This window comes from Meriones unguiculatus, chromosome 14, assembly GCF_030254825.1.
Source record: "Meriones unguiculatus strain TT.TT164.6M chromosome 14, Bangor_MerUng_6.1, whole genome shotgun sequence".
NCBI classification, from domain to species: domain Eukaryota; kingdom Metazoa; phylum Chordata; class Mammalia; order Rodentia; family Muridae; genus Meriones; species Meriones unguiculatus.
Window position 1 is genome coordinate 45,254,286 of NC_083361.1, and position 19,723 is coordinate 45,274,008.

Here is a 19,723-nt window from a genome sequence, read left to right on the forward strand (position 1 = left end):
CTGTGCAGGGGTTCTAGGTTATCTCCATGGATGGTACTTGGTTGGAGTATGTTAGGAGCCTCCCACAGAGGGCCTCTGAAAGGCTCTGCCCTGCAGACTATCAAAGCAAATGTTGAGACTTATGGCCAAACTTTGGGCAGAATGCAGGGAATCTTATGAAAGAAGTGGGAATTAATAGTAAGACCTGGAAAGGACAGGAGGTCCACAAGGAAAGCAGCAGAACCAAAATAATTGAGCACAGGGGTCTTTCCTGAGTTTCCTGAAACTTTTTGCTTTTTGAGAAAAAAAGAAAACAAAAACAAAAACTTATGTAATCCAACTTTAGTTTTATCAATTTATAATTATGTTTTCTTCTAGAAAGAGCACAGTTTTGGCTTTATTAAGTTTGTTCCATGTAAAACTAATTTCTGTGTATGGAGAGTCTGTGCCAGATTTGTTATCTGAGGGTTTTCTACCATCAAATAGAGACATAAATCGTTAGTTCCTTTTTCTTGTCCCAGTAACTAAAAACCTGGCACATGCAACTTAAGTGAAGAAAGATCTGTTTTGGTTCATGGTAGAGAGATTAGTACATCATGGTAGAAATGGAATGGCAACCAGGGCTAGGCTCATGGAAGTGGGAACTTGCTACACGGTCTGCTCACACCTTAGCAGATGAGTAACCTGAGAGCTCAGAGAATAAGCTAGGCTATGCTAGGCTTACCCCTCAAATACCTACCTTAGCTAGGTCCCATGTTCAAAAGTTAATGAACTTTCCAAAACAGCAATACCATCTGGAAACTAGTGTTCAAACAAAGACACCATAGGAGACCTTTCACAATAGCGTAGCAGCAAGAATCATGTGTCAGAGTTTCTTATATGGGACTAAACAATGAAGCAGAGAACAAGCCTGGAACTAGAATGGGCTATAGCCTTCAGAGGCCCTTTCCTGGCAACCTACTTGTAACAGTCAGTTAACCTCCTCCTAAAAGTTTCATGACTAACACCGGAGAGAAACACCAAAATCATGACTCACAGGACACCATTTTAGATTTAAACCATAGCACATGGACAGCATTGCTATCTGTATACATGATACATACACACACAAATACATGTATGTATACACACATATATATGTATATATCTATATAATGTGTGCATATACTCTATATTTTCCTGTTTTATGTTTTTATTTGTGTACTCTACTTGTTATGGTTTGAATAAGAATAGCATCAATAGCTCATATGTTTGAATACTTAGTTCCCAGTTAGTGGAACTGTTTGGGAAGGATTAGGAGTTATGACCTTGTTGAAATAAGTGTGTTATGAGAAACAGGCTTTGTGGTTTCTGAAGTCCACGTCATTCACAGTTAGCTCTCTGCTTCACACTGATGCATCAGGATGTAAGCACTTACCTACACAGTAAATTGCTTAGACTTATCCTGAACTTACCTATATCCCAGACTAGTCAAGGTCACCAAGATAATTACAGTCCTGTGCTTCCAGACTTGGCTGAAGAGCCAGTTTTCAGTATTAATTACATCACATTTTTACCATTTCTATTGATTACCATTCTTACAGATCCAATGTTGTATCTATTTTCATTAGTCTAATTAACCTGAGTATTTTTTCCTTGTAGTTTCAGGTCTTTTGGAACAAGTTTTTCAGCTTTTGTTTCATTCAAAGTGTTTTTATTAGAGCAAGATTTAAAAGTATATAGTCTATGGACATAGGGCTTGAATGAACAGGGGGTATGATTTCAACACTTAAAGGCTGACAATGCCCTGGTCTTTATTTTTGCACTTCGTTTAAAGGTATGGTTACAAGTGGGTAGTCCAAGGGGGGTCTGCTGCCCTCTTCTAGCTTCTTTAGGCATCTGAACACACACACACACACACACACACACACACACACACTTCAAATAAAATATATCTTTATAAAATTGTAGGTGCTTTTGGGATCTTGCCAACAAAATCTGAATTTTCAAAACCTTCAAACACAAATCTGAAAGGAGGCATAACTGGCCCCAGATTGTTGGAAACAGAAGACAGAATGTTGGTCAAAATAATCTTTCAATCAGAGATGTCCTGCTTAGGTATACTACGGCAACCTGTGCTCTATAGGAAGTTGGTGTTCCCTTCTTTAGAACAGGTTTGCTGAATTAGAAATCTGTATTTCACATTATTTATTTAATATACTCACAAACACATTATTTAGTGTTTAGTCATTTATATTCCATTAGTAGTACAAATTTTGTAATGTTGCCATCTTAAGTGATGGTAAACTTTGTGGGTGCCTTCCAAATATATGTAAATAAATGTTATTTATTATAAACAAAAATGTCTCTGGTCCTTAAAAATTATAACCTGGTCCCGGGGTGGGGTGGGGCTGCAGGGATGAATAGTCCAGCCATGGGCCATGCATGGAGAAGACCTAGAACCCCTGCTCAGATGCAGCCCATAGACAGCTTAGTCTCTAAGTGGGTTCCCTAGTAAGGGAAGCAGGGGAAGTCTCTGACATGAACTCAATGGCTGGCTCTTTGATCACTTCCCACTGGGGGTGCAGTCTTGCCAGGCCACAGAGGAAGTTGATACAGCCAGTCCTGATGAGACCTGCTGGCTAGGGTCAGAAAGAAGGAGAGGAGGTCTTACCCTATCAATGGACTATGGGAGAGGCACAGGGGGAGAAGAGGGAGGGAGGGTGGAACTGGGAGGAGACTAGGGAGATGGCTACATCCAGGAAAGAAAGTTAATAAATTGTAATAAATAAATAAATTAAAAAAATATATAGAACAGACATGTGCAAGTCATAGTATTTAAAAGTTAGAATAATTTAACTTAAAAATTAAAATAATTATAAACAAACACAGATATAATTTCAGTGCTGAACTGAGGCATAGTATGCTAAATATTTACTTAAAAAACTATTAAGAATCTATTTAAGAAGTTTTCTATACATGCCATAAACAGGTAGATAAAATGGTGGAAGCATATATTCTAGAGAATTAAAAACCCAAACAGAGTATGACATCAGATTTCTCCTCTAACAGAATCTTTGTAACTAGTCAATTTCATGTTTTTAAGTCAGATATGGGAGCATGACAGAACTTGTCATGTAGCAGATTCTCAACAATTAAATTTAATTTATTGACCTAGGTAGATGTAAACACTTTATCCTGTTACTTTAAGCTGGGACATTTTGCAAATAAGAACGGTAGATGCTTATGGTGCCTTTGAATAAACTCTTAGCCAGAGACCTCCTTCATCATGGTGTGAAACTCTTGCTCTTGTGATCTGAATTTTCAAAACCTTCAAACACAAATTAAAAAGGGGAGTGTACCAGGCCACAGAGGAAGACAATGCAGCCACTCCTGATGAGACCTAACAGACTAGGATCTGAAGGAAGAAAAGAAAAAAAACCCTCCCCTACCAGTGGACTTGGGGAGGGGCATGCATGGAGAAGGGGGAGGAAGGGAGGGGTTGGGAGGGGAGGAGGGAGGGAACTAGAGGGGGTATACAAAGTAAATAAAGTGTAAAAAAAAAAAGAAGGGTAGTTTATCTGAGACCTTATGTAGGCTTCAGAATTTATGGTGACACTGAGGCCAGGGTGAAAGTGAGCTTGGGAGCCTGCATCAGAGACAGGAAGGAGGGACAGTTGGAAGCATGTACACCAAGACTTCAAACTGGATCATATTGCATGCTGTGAGTGAAATAAATCAACTGTCCACTGATGTTACTGTGTGACAGCTGAGAGAGGATGCTGAAGATGCCACTTACCTAATGTTGTTCTTGCTGGTGTCGCATCTTTTTTGATCCAAAATGACACCCAGGACAGAACCACAGTGAGGATGCAGGGAATATATGTCTGGATAGTGAAGTATCCCATTCTTCTGCTCAGTTCGAAGTAGATAGTCATGACAACATAGTCACCTGTAATAAAATATTTCTCAAATCAAGACTATACCCATAGATTAAAATAGTGCAGGTAACTTATTTATAATTTAATTTTCAAACTCAATTATGTGATGAAAACTACAAGCAACAACAATTGGAAAAAGTATCAGATGCTGGTGCTGTAGAACTGTATCATGCCCATGACTTTGTAAGCATTTTACTGTGCACTGTAAAGGGTGCACTAGAACATGGTAATGAGTAAGGGCACAGGCATGCACATCTACTCAATGGTAGGCAATTTGATAAGGAATTGTTGCTGGAGTCCATCTGTATGTTGCATAATTCCATCAAGAATAACAAGAAATTTTAATCTTCAAGCAGATCTAGGGTCATTCTAAGGCTTTTTGCCTTCAATAATAGCAGAAACTAAACTTATTCTTTTCATTTGAAAAAATTCCATTATTTTTTAGAGAGTGGTGCATGCTAAAATGTTGTTTCTACTTCACTGTGCCATTGCAAGGAGAAGATACATGTATCTTTATGTGAAGTGTGTATTCCTATCCAAGTCTTCAACATCCTCTCTTTTAATTTTATTTATTAATTATTATGTTATTTATTTATTTGTTTTACATCCAGATTGCATTTTTCTCTTCTTCCTTTCCTCCCAGACCCTCCCCTCATCCATCCCTCATTCCCTTATCTGCAAAAAAGGGGAGGCCTCCTATGGATATCAACCAGCCATGGCATATCCATTTGTAGTAAGACTAGGCTCATCTTCTTTTATTGAGGCTAAACCAGGTAACTTAGTTAGGAAAAAGGGATCCAAATACAGGCAATGTAGAATAGAAAACCAACAGCTTAGGCACCAATGTCATAAATAAATAAATGGGACCTCATGAAACTGAAAAGCTTCTATAAGGCAACGGACATCATCAAAAGGACAAAATGGCAGCCTACAGAATGGGAAAACATCCTCACCAACTCCACATTTGACAGAGAGCTGATATCCAAAATACAGAAGAACTCAAGAAACTAGACATAAATCAATCAAATAACTCAACATCTTCTCTTTATAGTCATTTAAAACAATTAGAGAGCACTGCATGTCGTAAATAGAAGAATGTGATAAGTTCACTAAATCTGGCTTTACTTCATGCTCAAAGCCCTTTTTAACCTTAAAGTTATAGTTATTAGAACAAGTTAAAACATGGAAAAATTTAAGTATACCAATATGTAAAACATTAATTAGCTAATACAATTATATTCAAATCAAGTTCTAGAAAAACCTTTAGAATAATTGCTTGGGTTACTAAGTACTCATTGAATTATTCCTTAAAATAAATTTTGAGGTTTAAATATTAGTGAGATCTTTTCCTTTTAGACATACATACATGTTTAAGTTATAGTTTATGTTTAGAACTATATTTCTATGAGACATAGCAGTCCTGTGTTGATTCCTAACTTGGCAAAAGATTTAGAGTATGGAATGATGTTATAGAAAAATAGCATGAAATTCTGGTTTTAATTCCAAAGTCTGAAGAATCATGGACTTGTACTCTTGTTTTAAAAACATGAAACAGGTGTGCGATATACACATTGCACATTAGCATACTGGTGGTTTCAAAAGGGAAATGAGATTATGGGGGAGGTCACCACCCCAGAATCTGAATGACTGAGGGCATCCAGAAATATTCAGGAGATGAGATGCTCACAGGAACAGAAGGTATCAGGGGCTGGAGGTCAGCAGAAGCACTAGTAACTGGAGAAAATTTGTGGAGGCTTAATGAAGAATAGTGAAAGTGAGAAGTTCCCAAGAGCAGTAGACATGCTGAGATTGGTCACCAAGATGCTTTTCTTCCAAGTTCCCAATTGGTTCTCAAAGGGAGGATATGAGGAAGCTCCCATCACACCTCAGTTTATCAGAAGTATAACCATCATAAAACTTTCTCAGTACTTTTCAAACTGTCAAGTTTACTAAAACCAAAGAAATACAGATATTCTCAGCTATCAAAGCCTAGGAAGAAGAGTGATGACTAAATGCAGTATATCTGTCATTGGAAAATTATGGAGAAAAATGAGGGACACCTGGTCGTTATGGTGCTTACTTAACAATGTTGAATCAACATCTCATCTCATCTGGTTTTCAAATGTGCTACAGTAATTTAGAGAAGTGAGGAAACTAGGTCTGTGGTGCCAGTTTCTGCTATCTGCACAAATTTTCTGTAAATCTGAAAACTGTTCTACACCAGAATAATAATTTATTTTTGAAAACCACAACCAAGAGATACAATCTCTTTATTAAAGGTTTTTCTTTTTTGTTCTAATACAATTTTATTTACAAAGAGAGATAGTAAACTACACTTGTGTACCAATACCTTCCCAAGTTATTACAGTACTGTAACATTCATCAGACCAACTTAAGTTGCATATTTGAAGCTGTAATGAATTGAATGATGAATTGTTATATTTCATTAAGTACTAGCAGAATAAAATGTTTGATAATTTTACTTATTCTTCCACTAGTCAGAAACTTTAGCTTTTTAATTACTTAATTAATTGCATTTATTTATTAATTAATTACAGTTTATTCACTTTGTATCCCAGCTGTAGCCCCCTTCTTCATACCTTTCCCTTCCACCCTGCCTCCCTCTTCTGCTCCCATGCCCCTTCCCTAGTCCACTGATAGGGGAGGTTCTCCTCCCCTTCCATCTGACCCTACTCTATAAGGTCTCATCTGGACTGGCAGCATTGTCTTCCTCTGTGGCCTAGTTAGACTTGCTCCCCCTTCAGGTGGAAGTGATCAAAGAGCCAGTCACTGAGTTCATGTCAGAGGCAGTCTCTGTTCCCATTACTAGGAACTCACTTGTACACTGAGCTGCCATGGGCTGCATCTGAGCAGGGGTTCTAGGTTATCTCCATGCATGGTCCTTGGTTGGAGTATCAGTCTCAGAAAAGACACCTGTGCCCAGAAATTTTGGTTTTGTTGCTCTCCTTGTGGCACTCCTGTCCCCTCCAGGTCTTTCTATCTCCCACTTCTTTCATAAGATTCCCTGCACTTTGCCCAAAGTTTGGTTATGAGTCTCAACATCTGCTTTGATACCTGAAGTGTAGCCTTTCAGGGCCCTCTGTAGGAAGGGTCCTGTCCTGTTCCCTGTTTTCTCCCTCTTCCTATGTCCATCCCCTTTGCCTTTCTGAATGAGGATTGACTATCTTAACCCAGGGTTCTCCTTCTTGCTTAGAGTCTTTAGGTGTACAGGTTTTAGTATGATTATCCTATATTATATATCTACTATCCACTTAAAGTGAGTATATACCATGTGTGTCTTTCTGCTTCTGGGATACCTCACTCAGGATGATCTTTTCTAGTTCTCACCATTTGCCTGCAAATTGCATGATTTCCAAAGATCCAAGATTTTACAAATTTTTCAGTGCGGTTGAGGTCAATCCTTTCATGATTCATCTAACTCAATAAAGCATCCACAGGAATAATGATGGTGAAGAGGATCAGTGGATGATGTAATCAATTGTTGGTCAATTGGAACAGCTTGTTTACTTGTATATAATGATTGCATGTTAACAAGTTTTTATTGAACCCATCAAAGATAAGTTTTCAAGTCAAACTACTAATCTAAATTATAGAGATAGAAATGTTGCCTTTAAGCACAGTTTACCTGGGAAAAATACATAATACATAATATTATGTATATGTATTTGCAGTATGAAAAAGTTGCATCTAACTTGCCAAATGCTAGTTGCGAGGTGTCATGAAAGTTTGAAGCTCCTTTATGGCCACAGTCACCTCTTACCTTTGTTCTGCTGGGGTTTTTTTTTGTTTGTTTGTTTGTTTTTTGTTTTTTTTCTCTTAAGAGAATGACCAGATTTTCCAAAGAAACACTGTGGAAATTCTGAAAACTGCTACTCCATGGGGTACTGTGAGAGAGCAAGTACATCTATATAAAAACCTCTACCTGTTCCATGATATGTGTCGATATATAGGAGAAAGGACAGAGAAACTCATTTACTAAGTCAAAGGTGGAAACCTATTAATATAGGCTATGGGTGGAGCATCTGGAAAAGACAAAATGCTCTGGGATTGGAGAGAAGCAAGGATATGTGGCAGGCCCCACATTACATCTCAAAGAGGAGTGGGAATGATTTCCAGAACCAGAACCACAGCCATGAGCTTTTCCTAGGACTGGGTCTTAGTTAAAGCATCAAATGATATCTCACTTCTTCCTCACTCCAACAACAAAGCACAAAAACTACCATGAAGGATCAGTAGTATGATCAACATAGTCAATGTAAAGAGGCTCTAAGAAGAGCAGAAAGAATGATCCAAAGTCAAGTGGGAAGCAGAACACAAAAGCTAGCCTGACTTATTTTGTAAGTTTTATTTTATTAATGCATATGTATATATGGTTAAAGGTAGTTGTAAGCTGTGTGTCATGGGTGCTGGGGACTGAACTCAGGTCCCCTGTAAGAGCAGCATGCAGTCTTAACTGCTGAGTCATCTGTGCACCATCTGGCCCATGTTTTGCCTGAATGTGCTGAAGCTCTCACACTGAAGGCCACCAGATGAAAGCCACATTTATTTCCAAGCATATAGTATGCTTTTCCTCAGTATCTGCTTTCGCATGAGACATGCCTAGCTTACAAATTCTAGGACAACAAGTCAAGAATAGTAATCTGAAGAAACACATCAATTAGCTGAAACAGAACCAGGAATGGAAAGACATATTTAAAACAACTACTTTATATATTAAACATTCCAATGGAGAAAGTACATGGCGTAAAAGATGAAAGTAAGTCAGCAAAAAATTTAAGAACAGAAAATAAATGAAAGAAATACAATAGTATGAGAGACTAAGCAATTCATTGGTTGATCACAGCCAAAAAAAACAAAACAAAACAGGTAAATACAAATTATGTATTTGTATGAAACATGGTATGAAACACAAAATGGAATTTGAGTTTACAAGTCTGAACAAAGTGAAAAAGCACCATGGGAAGAGAGAATGTGATTATTTGACTAACTCCAAAAAGCTCCAACACAGGACGGGATACAAAGCAACAATAAAAATGAAACCTGCATAGACATAGTAAAGTCTGTGGAATTCAGATAGCAAGGCAATGCTGTGAAGTGTGTCTACAGAAAAGAAAAAACAAAACAAAACATGTTTCCTGCAGAAAAACAAGTGAAAGGTTGGCAGTAGACTTAGCTTCTGAATTTATGCAAGTATATTAATTGTGTCTCCGTTACTCTAATAAAACATTATAACCTAGTTGTCTTATGGAAGAGTATATTTGGGCTTATGATTCGAGACAGTTAGAGACCATGACAACAGAGCAAAGAGATAGCAGCAGAAGTTAAGAGCTCCCATCTTAAATCACAAGCACAGAGAAGAGAAAGTAAAATAGCTATGGCTCAAGTTTTTGAACTCTCTAGGTCTTCCCCTGATGCCAGCCACTCTCCAAAAGGAGCCACACATCCCAAGCCTTCCCAAACAGCATCACCACTGAAGTATACAAGTGTCCAAGACTATGGAAGTCATGTAATTTAAACCACAAATACAAGGAAAGAAACTCCTCGGAGTCCTCAAAGAAAACCAAAGAAAAACAACAAAACAAAAATGAACTTCATCAAGAATACCTTCCTAAAGGTGAAAATAACATAAAAACTTTCTTAGATACGCACAATCTATAGTTCTCAATATTTGAATTGCTCATGAAGAACTGGAAAAAGAAGCCACTCAAAGACAAAGGAACAGATTTATTCAGACATTGACATCCATGGGAGAAGAAAGGGCTAGAAATCCAAAAACAAACAGACTATCTATTCTTTTAATTTAATGATTTAAAATATTACTGCTTCAAATCAAAATTATGTTTCTACATTTTATGCAGATGTCACAAAGGAACAGTAGCAACTGTCCAAGAGCTACAAGGAAGAAGTTGAGAGTGTGCTGTTTAGAGGCTTTATTGCAGCAGTTTCAAATTAGCAAAGTGCAATATGGAAATCAACTCAGAAGGTCAATGGGTATCATAAGTTCTAGAATAGTTGCTAAGCTATTTTAGAATCATTACAAATAGTAAGTCAATGGAAAAGATACAATGAAAGCCCAAAGATGCTTCATTGAATTTTAAAGCAGCAAAACAAAGAAAGAAACCAGAGTAAATGTAGTACATAAAAGCTTGGACAGTATATTTTATTCCAGTCCATTAATATTCAGTTTATATACTAATGGTCTAAACACAGAGAAAAGCAATTCAAGACTGAACTCTATGAGATGTGAAAGCTACTTCAGATAAAAAAGACATAAATGAGTTACAAGTTTAGACAATAGGAAATAGGAGGGATCCAAGAACGTGGTGCTGATTGCACTGTGTCTAATTACAGGGCAGCAGTAACTACACAGGAACTAACAGATGGAACTGTGTGACCCAAAACACCAGGGTCTGTGCTTCCAAGGTGAGAGAAAACCCACAGTGAGGGAAACAATTGGGTCCAACCTCAGATCATCTAGCTAAACTTCAGAAAAGTTACTGGGTCTCCAGTATCTAGCCACATGCCTGGGTGCTTGCCAGTGCCCTTCTGGATAGGAGGGCACGCAGCCTCAACCTCATGCCTCCTGACACCTGGGAGCCATGGTGCACTAGAGAATGCTCCAAAGCTCAAACCCTCTCTCTAAGTAGACCTACCAAACCTCTGGGCTCCCTGCCTCTCCAAGATGATTGTACCCAGTGAACACTGTGTCTGATCACAGTGTCTGGGCAGTTGTAGCTCACTAACTGAGCTGAAACTCAAGAACAAGAAAGCCAGTGGTGGTGCAGATGTCACTGGGATTTCCCCTGGTGAGAGGAGAGCCCCTGAGTTGTGGAGGAGTCCAGTTATTCCACAGGATCATACAGCTGAGGAGAGCTACCATAATTCTCTGAAAACCACCAACCCAGTAGGAGAGCATCTGAGGAGTGCTCCTGCAAGAACATCCAGCTTCCTGTCAAGGGCTCGTCCACCGCCAAATACAACCAGATGGCTAAAAACACAATCAACAAAAAGCCAAAGCAATATGGCATCTCTAGAACCCAGTTATCCAAAGGCAAGCAAACCTGGGTACCCCAAAACAACTGAAACACAAGAAAATGACCTTAAATCTATGCTTATGAAGAGGATAATGGAGGGCACAAATAAAATCTATAAAGAAATACAGAATGTTATGCTCAGGATGCGAGGCTAAGCACTTCACTCAGGGTCAGCCGCTTTGGACCCAGAGAAGAGCATGTCTGATTGCATGCAGGTTGATACCCCAGGTCCCGCCTCTGAGAAAAAGGTATCGAGACGGGTCTGATGCTCTTTGGGTGGATGACACCTAAATGAACATCAATACAAAGTCCCAATTTATTTCTAATATCAGAGATCAGACCTCTACTCTTGCCTGATGCGTCCAAAACAAAAAGGGGGAACTGTAGAGAGCTGCATAATTCCGTGCCTGAAAGATGGAGCTGGTTTCCGCCTTCCACCTTCCAATGGTGAGTGCTCTCTGTCACAAACAACTCCACATTTGGCTAAGGCTGAGGATCTGGCTTGCTTCCATGTATGTGGACCTATGTGCATTGCCCACGTGGCATGCTGAGGTTGGCTACCCAGAGGCTATTTAAAGTGGGCTGGCTTTCCCCAGGGTCAGATGATTGTTCAAGGTTCCTGAATAAACTGCATTGAAAAAAAATCAATCTTGAAAAGAAGAAAAAAAAAAAAAGAAAATACAGAAAGATGGAGTCAAACAAATTGAGACCATTAGAGGGTTGTGTAGAGAAGAAATGAAGAAAGCACTCAAAGAAATACAGGAAAACATCAACAAGCATGTAAAGGAAATTAAAAAAAAATGGTTCTGGATCCGAAGATTTAAATGGAAACAATAAAGAAAGCACTGAGGCAATCCTGGAAAGAAATTAGGAAAAAACCAAACCAAAACAAACAAACAAAAAACAAAAAAACCCTCAGTATAGCTGCAAAAAGCATAAAGTACCTTGGTGTAACCCTAACAAAGCATGTGAAAGACTTGTATGAAAAAACTTCAAATCTCTGAAGAAAGAAATTGATGAAGACATCAGAAGATAGAACGATCTCCAATGCTAATGGATCAGTAGGATCAACATAGTAAAAATGGCCATCTTACCAAAAGGAATCTACAGATTCAATGCGGTTCCCATCAAAATACCAACACAATTCTTTACAGACCTTGCAAGAAAGATTCTCAAATTCATATGAAAAAAAACAAAAAACCAAGAATAGCTAAGACAATCCTGTACAGTAAAAGATCTTCAGGAGGTATCCCCATCCCTGATCTCAAGCTGTACTATAGAGCAACAATAATAAAAACTGCATGGTACTGGCATAGAAATACACTGGTGGATCAATAGAATCAAATGGATAACTCAGAAATAAATAACACACCTAGGAACACTTGATTTTTGACAAAGAAACCAAAATCATACAATAGAAAAAAGGTAGCATCTTGAACAAATGGTGCTGGTCTAACTGGATGTCTACATGTAGAAAAGTGCAAATAGATCCATACTTATCACTCTGCAATAAACTAAAGTCCAAGTGGACCAAAAACCTCCACATAAAACCAGACACACTAAATCTGTTAGAAGAAAAGGTGGGAAGAACCTTGACTTCATTGATACAGTAGACAATTTACTGAACAGAACACCAAAAGCTCAGACCCTAATACCAACAATCAATAAATGGGACCTCATGAAACTGAAAAGCTTGTGTAAAGCAAATGACACTGTCACAAGAACAAAACGACAGCCAACAGACTGGAAAATTATCTTTACCAACCCTATGTCTGACAGAGGGCTAAAACATGTATCCAAAACATATAAAGAACTCAAGAAATTAAACACCAGCATACCAAATAATCCAATTAAAAATGGGAAACAGTTTATTTCTGGGTCTTCGATTTGAGTCCATTTATCCTCCAGTCTGTTTCTATGCCATACCATGCCGTTTTTATTACTGTTGCTCTATAGTGCAACTTGAGATCAGGAATGGAGATACCTCCAGTTTTTTATTGTATAGGATGGTTTTAGTTATTCTGATTTTTGTTTGTTTTTCCATATAAAGTTGAGAATTGTTCTTTCAAGGTCTATAAAGAATTTTGTTGGTATTTTGATGGGAACTGCACTGAATATGTAGATTGATTCTGGTAGGATGGCCATTTTTACTATGTTAATCCTACAGATCGATTATCATGGGAGATCTTTGCATCCTCTGGTATCTTGTTCAATTTTTTTCTTCAGAAATTTGAAGTTTTTTCATACAAGTGTTTCACTTGCTGGTTAGAGTTACATCAAGGTACTTTATGGTATTTGTGGCTATTGTGAAGGGTGTTATTTCCCTATTTTCTTACTTAGCATTTTTGCCTCAGCCTTTTTGTGAGTATATTAAATAAATGATGTAAAATACAGACTCCCAATTCAGCAAACCTATTCTAAAGAAGGGAACACAAACTCTCTATAGAGCACAGGTTGCCATAGTATACCTAAGCAGGACAGCTCTGATTGAAAGATTGTTTGACCAACACTCTATTTTCTGTTTCCAATCAGAACTACTGATTTTTTAAGTTAAGTTTGTATCCAGTCACATTGATGGAGGTCTTTATCAGCTGTAGGAGTTCTCTGGTAGAATTTTTGGAGTCACTCATATTACTATGATATCATCTACTCACGTACCTATGGGCACCATATTTTTTAAAATTCTTTATTAATTACACTTTATTCACTTTGTATCCCCCCTGTGGTTCTCTCCCTCGTCCTGTCCCAATCCCTCCCTTCCTCCACCCTCTGCACGCATGCCCCTCCCTAAGTCCTCTGATAGGGGAGGTCTTCTTTTCCTTCCTTCTGATCCTAGTCAAATAGGTCTCATTAGGAGTGGCTGCATTGTCTTCTTCTGTGGCCTGGTAATGCTGCTCCCCCCTCAGGGGGAGGTAATTAAAGAGCAGGCCAATCAGTTCATGTCAGAGACAGTCCCTGTTCCTATTACAATGGAACCCACTTGGATACTGAACTACCATGGGCTACATCTGTGCAGGGGTCTTAGTGCTGGTCTAAGTGGATGTCTACATGTAGAAAATTGCAAATAGATCCATATTACCCTGCACAAAAGTAAAGTCCAAGTAGAACAAAGAATTCAACCAAACATGCTAAATGTGTTAGAAGAAAAAATGGGGAAGAGCCTTGAACTCATTGGAGCAGGAGACAACTTCCTGAACAGAACACCAACAGCACAGGCTCTAAGGTCAACAATCAATAAATGAGACCTCATGAAACTGAAAAGCAAAGGACACTGTCATCAGAACAAAATGACAGCTTACAGCCTGGGAAAGGATCTTCACCAACCCTGTATCTGACAGAGGACTAATATCCAGAATATATAAGAAACTCAAGAAGTTAAAAAGCAACAAATCAAGTAATCCAATTAAAAAATGGAGTGCAAAGCTAAAGAGAAAATTATCAATAGAGGAATATTAAATGGCAGAGAAACACTTAAAGAAATGCTCAGTGTCCTTAGTCATCTGGGGAATGCAAATCAAAATAACTCTTAGATTCCACGTCATACCCATCAGAATGGCTAAGATCAAAACCTCAAGGACAACATATGCTGGAGAGGATGTGGGGAAATGGGAACCCTCCTCCATTGCTGGTGGGAATGTAAGCTTGAACAACCAGTTTGGAAATCAATCTGGCACTTTCTCAGAAAACTGGAGATAGTGCTACCTCAAGACCCATAAATCCAAAAGAATCCTGGGCATAAATCCAAAAGAATCTCAACCATAAAAAAGGGCATTTGCTCATATATGTTCATAGCAGCTTTATTTGTAATATCCAGAATCTGGAAATAACCTAGATGTCCCTCAATCAAAGAATGGATACATAAATTATGGAATATTTATATAATGGAATACTATTCAGCTATTAAAAAAACAAGGAAATCATGACATTTTCAGGCAAATGGATGGAATTAGTCAAGATCATCCTGAGTGAAGTATCTAGGAAGCAGAGAGACATGCATGGTATATATGGTAGACATATTCACTTATTAGTGTATATTAACATAGAACAAATTAACATAGCAAAATATGCAGACCTAAAGAAGCTAAATGACAAGGAGGATCCTAGCGAAGTTGCTCAAACCTCATTCAGAAGGGAAACTAGGATAGATACTGGAAGCAGTAGAAGAAAAGGAACAGGGCTGGAGCCTACCACAGCTGTCCTCTAAAAGACCCCAAGCAGCAAGGAATCAAAACAGATGCAGAGACTCAAAGTCAAACTTTGGACAGAGCACAGGGAGTCTTATGGAAGAGGAGGGATATCAAAGGACCCAGAAGGGACAGAAGCCACACAAGGAGACCAATAAAGCTAAAAAAAGCAGGGTCCAGGGGAAACTACGGAAACTGATGCATCACCCAAAGACCATACATAGAGAGAATATGGACCCCCTGCTCAGATGTAGCCAATACATAGTTCAGTCTCCATTTGGGCTCCCTGGTAAGAGGAGAAGAGACAGCCTCTGACCTGAACTAGGTTGCTTGCTTCTTGATCACATCTCCCTCTGGGGTGACCTAGCCAGCCTACAGAAAAAGAGGGTTCAGGCTGTCCTGATGGGACCTAATAAGCTAGGGTCAGACAGTAGGAGATGAGGACTTCTGCTATCAGTGGACTATGGAAGAGAGTGATAGGGGAGGAAGAGGGAGAGATGGTGGGACCGGGAGGAGATGAGGGAGGAGCTGCAACCATGTTTGTAGCGGCTTTATTTGTAATAGCCAGAAGCTGGAAACAACCTACATGCCCCTCAACTGAAGAATGGATACAGAAATTGTGGTATATCTACACAATGGAATATTACTCAGCAATAAATAACAAGGAAATCATGAAATTTGCAGGTAAATGGTGGGAACTGGAAAAGATCATCCTGAGTGAGCTATCCCAGAAGCAGAAAGACACACATGGTATATACTCATTTATATAGACATAGAATATAGGAGAAACCTACTACAATCTGTACACCTAAAGAAACTAATCAAGAGGGAGGACTCTGGCTATAAGGCTCAATCTCCATCCCGAAAGGCAAAGAGGATGGACATCATAAGAAGAAGTAAACAGGAAACAAGTTAGGAGCCTGCCACAAAGGGCCTCTGAAAGGCTCTGCTCTGCAGACTATCAAAGCAGATGCTGAGACTTTTGGCCAACTTCTGGGCAGAGTACATGGAATCTTATGAAAGAAGGGGGAAACAGTAAGATCAGGAGAGGACAGGAGTTCCACAAGGAGAGCAACAGAACCAAAAAATCTGAGCACAAGGGTCTTTCCAGAGACTCATACTCCAACCAAGTACCATGCATGGAGATAACCTAGAACCCCTGCACAGATGTAGCCCAGGGCAGTTTGGTATGCAAATGGGTTCCATAGTAATGGGAAGAGGGACTGCCTCTGACATGAACTGATTGGCTTGCTCTTTGATCACCTTCCCCTGGGAGGGGAGCAGCCTTACCTGGCCACAGAAGAAGACAATGAAGCCACTCCTGATGAAATCTGATAGACTAGGATCAGAAGGAAGGAGAGGAAGACCTCCCGTATCAGTGGACTTGGGGAGGGGCATGCATAAAGAAGTGGGAAGGAAGATGGGATTGGGAGGGGAGGTAGGAGGGGTTTATGGGGGAATACAAAGTGCATAAAGTGTAATTAATAATATATATAAAGAAAAAAATGAATACTGAATGGCAGAAAACAAAGAAATGTTCAAGGTCGTTAGTCATCAGGGAAATGCAAATCAAAATGACTCTGAGATTCCATCTTACACCCACTCAGAATGGCTAAGATCAAAATCTCAAGTGACAACACATGCTGTTGAGAATGTGGAGAAAGTGGATCACTCCTCTGTTGCTGATTGGAGTGCAAACTTATACAATCACTTTCAAAATCAATCTGGCTCTTTCTCAGAAAACTGGCAATAGAGCTACCTTTCAACCCAGCTATACCTGGACATGTACCTGAAATATTCATCACCATACAACAAGGACAGTTGCTCAACTATATTCACAGGAGATGAGGAAGGGGACTACAATGAGGATGTAAGGTGAATAAATTATAAAAATAAATTTAAATTTGAAAAATAAAAGAGACTAGATACAATGCCATTTAAAAGCTAGTGTCACTCTTCTGAAGATAGCAGGTTTCAGAACATGCACTGACATGAATAAATAGACTGCTAATTGATGATAAAGGCACAGATCCCCCAATAAACCAAATATCCACAATTCTCATCCATGGATATTCAAAACATTTAGTCAAAATAATATATCAAGAGAGAAATATACATAAGCAAGTCTAAGTTGTTAGAAGAACAAATCATTGGAAAATATGAAAATGTATAATATAAACCATAATATTAGCAATTGAAAATTACAAAACAGGAACTTCCAGGAAAAACGACAAATTTAAAGGTATTCTGTGTGCCCTAGAAGGAGAGTGAAAATAAAGCATAGACTATTTAAAAGAGATAAAGAACTTTAGACATTCACAAAAGTAGTGACTGTAAAGTTTGAAGTTTGGAGAGTGACTTGAGCAATGAACCAAAAAAAAAGCAAGTGAAGCTAAACACAACTTCAGCCATGCTGCTCACTATTGGGAGAAGAAAGGAGATGCCTCACTCAGATAGGAACCCTGGACCTTGTGCAAAGAGATTGGCAGAAAGCATCAGACCACAGCCCATGCAAGTATCAGATCCAATTTCAAGTCTTGGTAAGATAGTCATTCTTCCAGCAGAAATGCAAAACACCAAAAATAACAAGAACATTCTTGAACAAAAATAATACTATGAATGTCATCATCATATCTGATCCCAAATTATAGTGTAAAGACATATTAATAGAATCAGTATGACACTTGAGCAAAAACAGACACATAAATTAGTGGAACAGAATTAAAGACCCAGATAAGTATATGCAACTATAGTTGTATGAGTTTTGACAAAGATGTCAGAAATATGTATTGGAGAAAAAACAAGAGTCTTCAATAAATGATGCCAGGAAACATGGATTTCATCATGCAGAAAAAACGAAAGTGGACTTTTATCTATCACTCTGAATAACACTCAATTCCAAACAGACCAACAACATCATGGACCTTATACCTTTAAACTGCTAGAGGCAAAATAGGGAGTAAGCTTTAACTTACAGGCAAAGGTATGGACTTTCTGAGTAGAACTCTAATAGCAGAAGTAAGGCCTGCAACTGATAAATGGGTTCTCCAGAAATTAAAAACTTATACCAAGAAAAAACAAAAGAAAAGAAAAGTTCAAGCACGTGAAGAGGAAGCCCAAAGAATGAGAGAACGTCTTCAAAAGCTGTGCATTTGACAGATGATTTATGTCTAATATGGACAAGAAATCAAAAGTAAATATCAAGAAAACAAACCATCTACTTCAATAAGGGGCTACATTTTTGGTGTTACCTGTCTCTCATTCTCCCTTTATGTTTTTTTTCTTCCCCTCTATTAAAATATTTGCCCTATTTTCTACTCCATCCCCTTTAAAGCTCTTGTGTCCTATCTTATATCTGTCTAGAATTCCTAATCTCTCCCTAGCCACATAGACTTTTTCTACTTTTCTGGCTTCTGTAGTTCTTTCAGGTAATACATTTAAATCTAAAGATTCTGGGTAAGTAAACATAAGTAAGAGCAAACATATAGTGTTTGTTTTTCTTGGTGTGGGCTAGCTCAGTGTATTTTCTAGTTCTCTTCAGGTACCTGTACATTCTATGATTTGATATCTCTTTACAATTGAGTAGAATTCTTTGTGTGTGCTTGTGTGCATACATTCTTGCTTGTGTGAATGCATTGTGTGTGTGTATGTATATGTATCACTTTCATTCTTCATTCAGTACCTACAGAACAGTTAGATTGTTTCCATTCCCTAGCTACTGTATGTAGAATAGCAGTGAATATTCTGTAGAAGTATCTGCAGTGGGATATCAAATACTTTGGGTGTGTGCCAGTGAGTGGTAGAGCTGGGTCAGTTGGCTTCTTGAGAATTTTTCATTCTGATTTCCACAGTAGCTACCTCAGTTAGCAATCCCATCAAGAATAAATGAAGGCCCCCTTTTCTCCACATCCTCACAAGTATTTGTTATCAGTTGTTTCCTTGATCTTAGCCATTGTAAATGGAGTGAGATGAAATCTCAAACTTGTTTTAATTTGTCTTTCTCTAATTGTTAAAGTTCTTGAATATTTTAAAAGATACTTCTTAGCTGTGTGTATTTTTCCTTTGAGAACTTTCTGTTCAGATTCATATCCAATTTTTCATGTGTCACATTTGTTTTGTTTTGTTTTTTCTTTTTGATTCTTTGTTTTTTGAGATTTTCTTAAATCCTGGATATTAATCCTGTATCAGATGTATTTTTAACACGGATTTTCTCCCACCCTGTGGGCTTCCTCTTTGATTTACTGATTGTTTTGCCTTGCTGTACAGAAGCTTAGTTTTGTGAGATCCTATTTATTAATTGTGGATCTTAATTCCTGAGCAATTGGAGTCCTATTCAGAGTACCTCCTTTTGCTCCTGTGTCTGTAATATAGTGGCACAGAAGTCCTTTTACTCACAGAGAAGCACTAAGAGAACCAGAAATATTAATCACCCAGGGGTGTCTCCTCAATGGAGGAGATAAAATCAAATGCCTGCATTCCACCCAGAAAGCTGAGAGTGGAGATTGCTAACGACCTGCTGACCTTTTTGTTATCTGTGGAGGCAGACCACACAGGCCTAATTTAGGAATCAGGCAGACCAGGATGA

General features: G+C 38.4%; 1 protein-coding gene across 1 annotated transcript in view; it reads right to left on the reverse strand.

Annotated features, from left to right (window-relative positions):
- Gabrg3 (gamma-aminobutyric acid type A receptor subunit gamma3) overlaps positions 1-19,723 on the reverse strand; it is a 642,783-nt gene that overhangs the window by 17,100 nt on the left and 605,960 nt on the right. Inside the window, exon 7 of the mRNA XM_060367236.1 lies at positions 3,758-3,910. Within this exon, the coding sequence (XP_060223219.1) occupies positions 3,758-3,910 (153 nt within the window). The remainder of the gene's footprint in view (positions 1-3,757; positions 3,911-19,723) is intronic.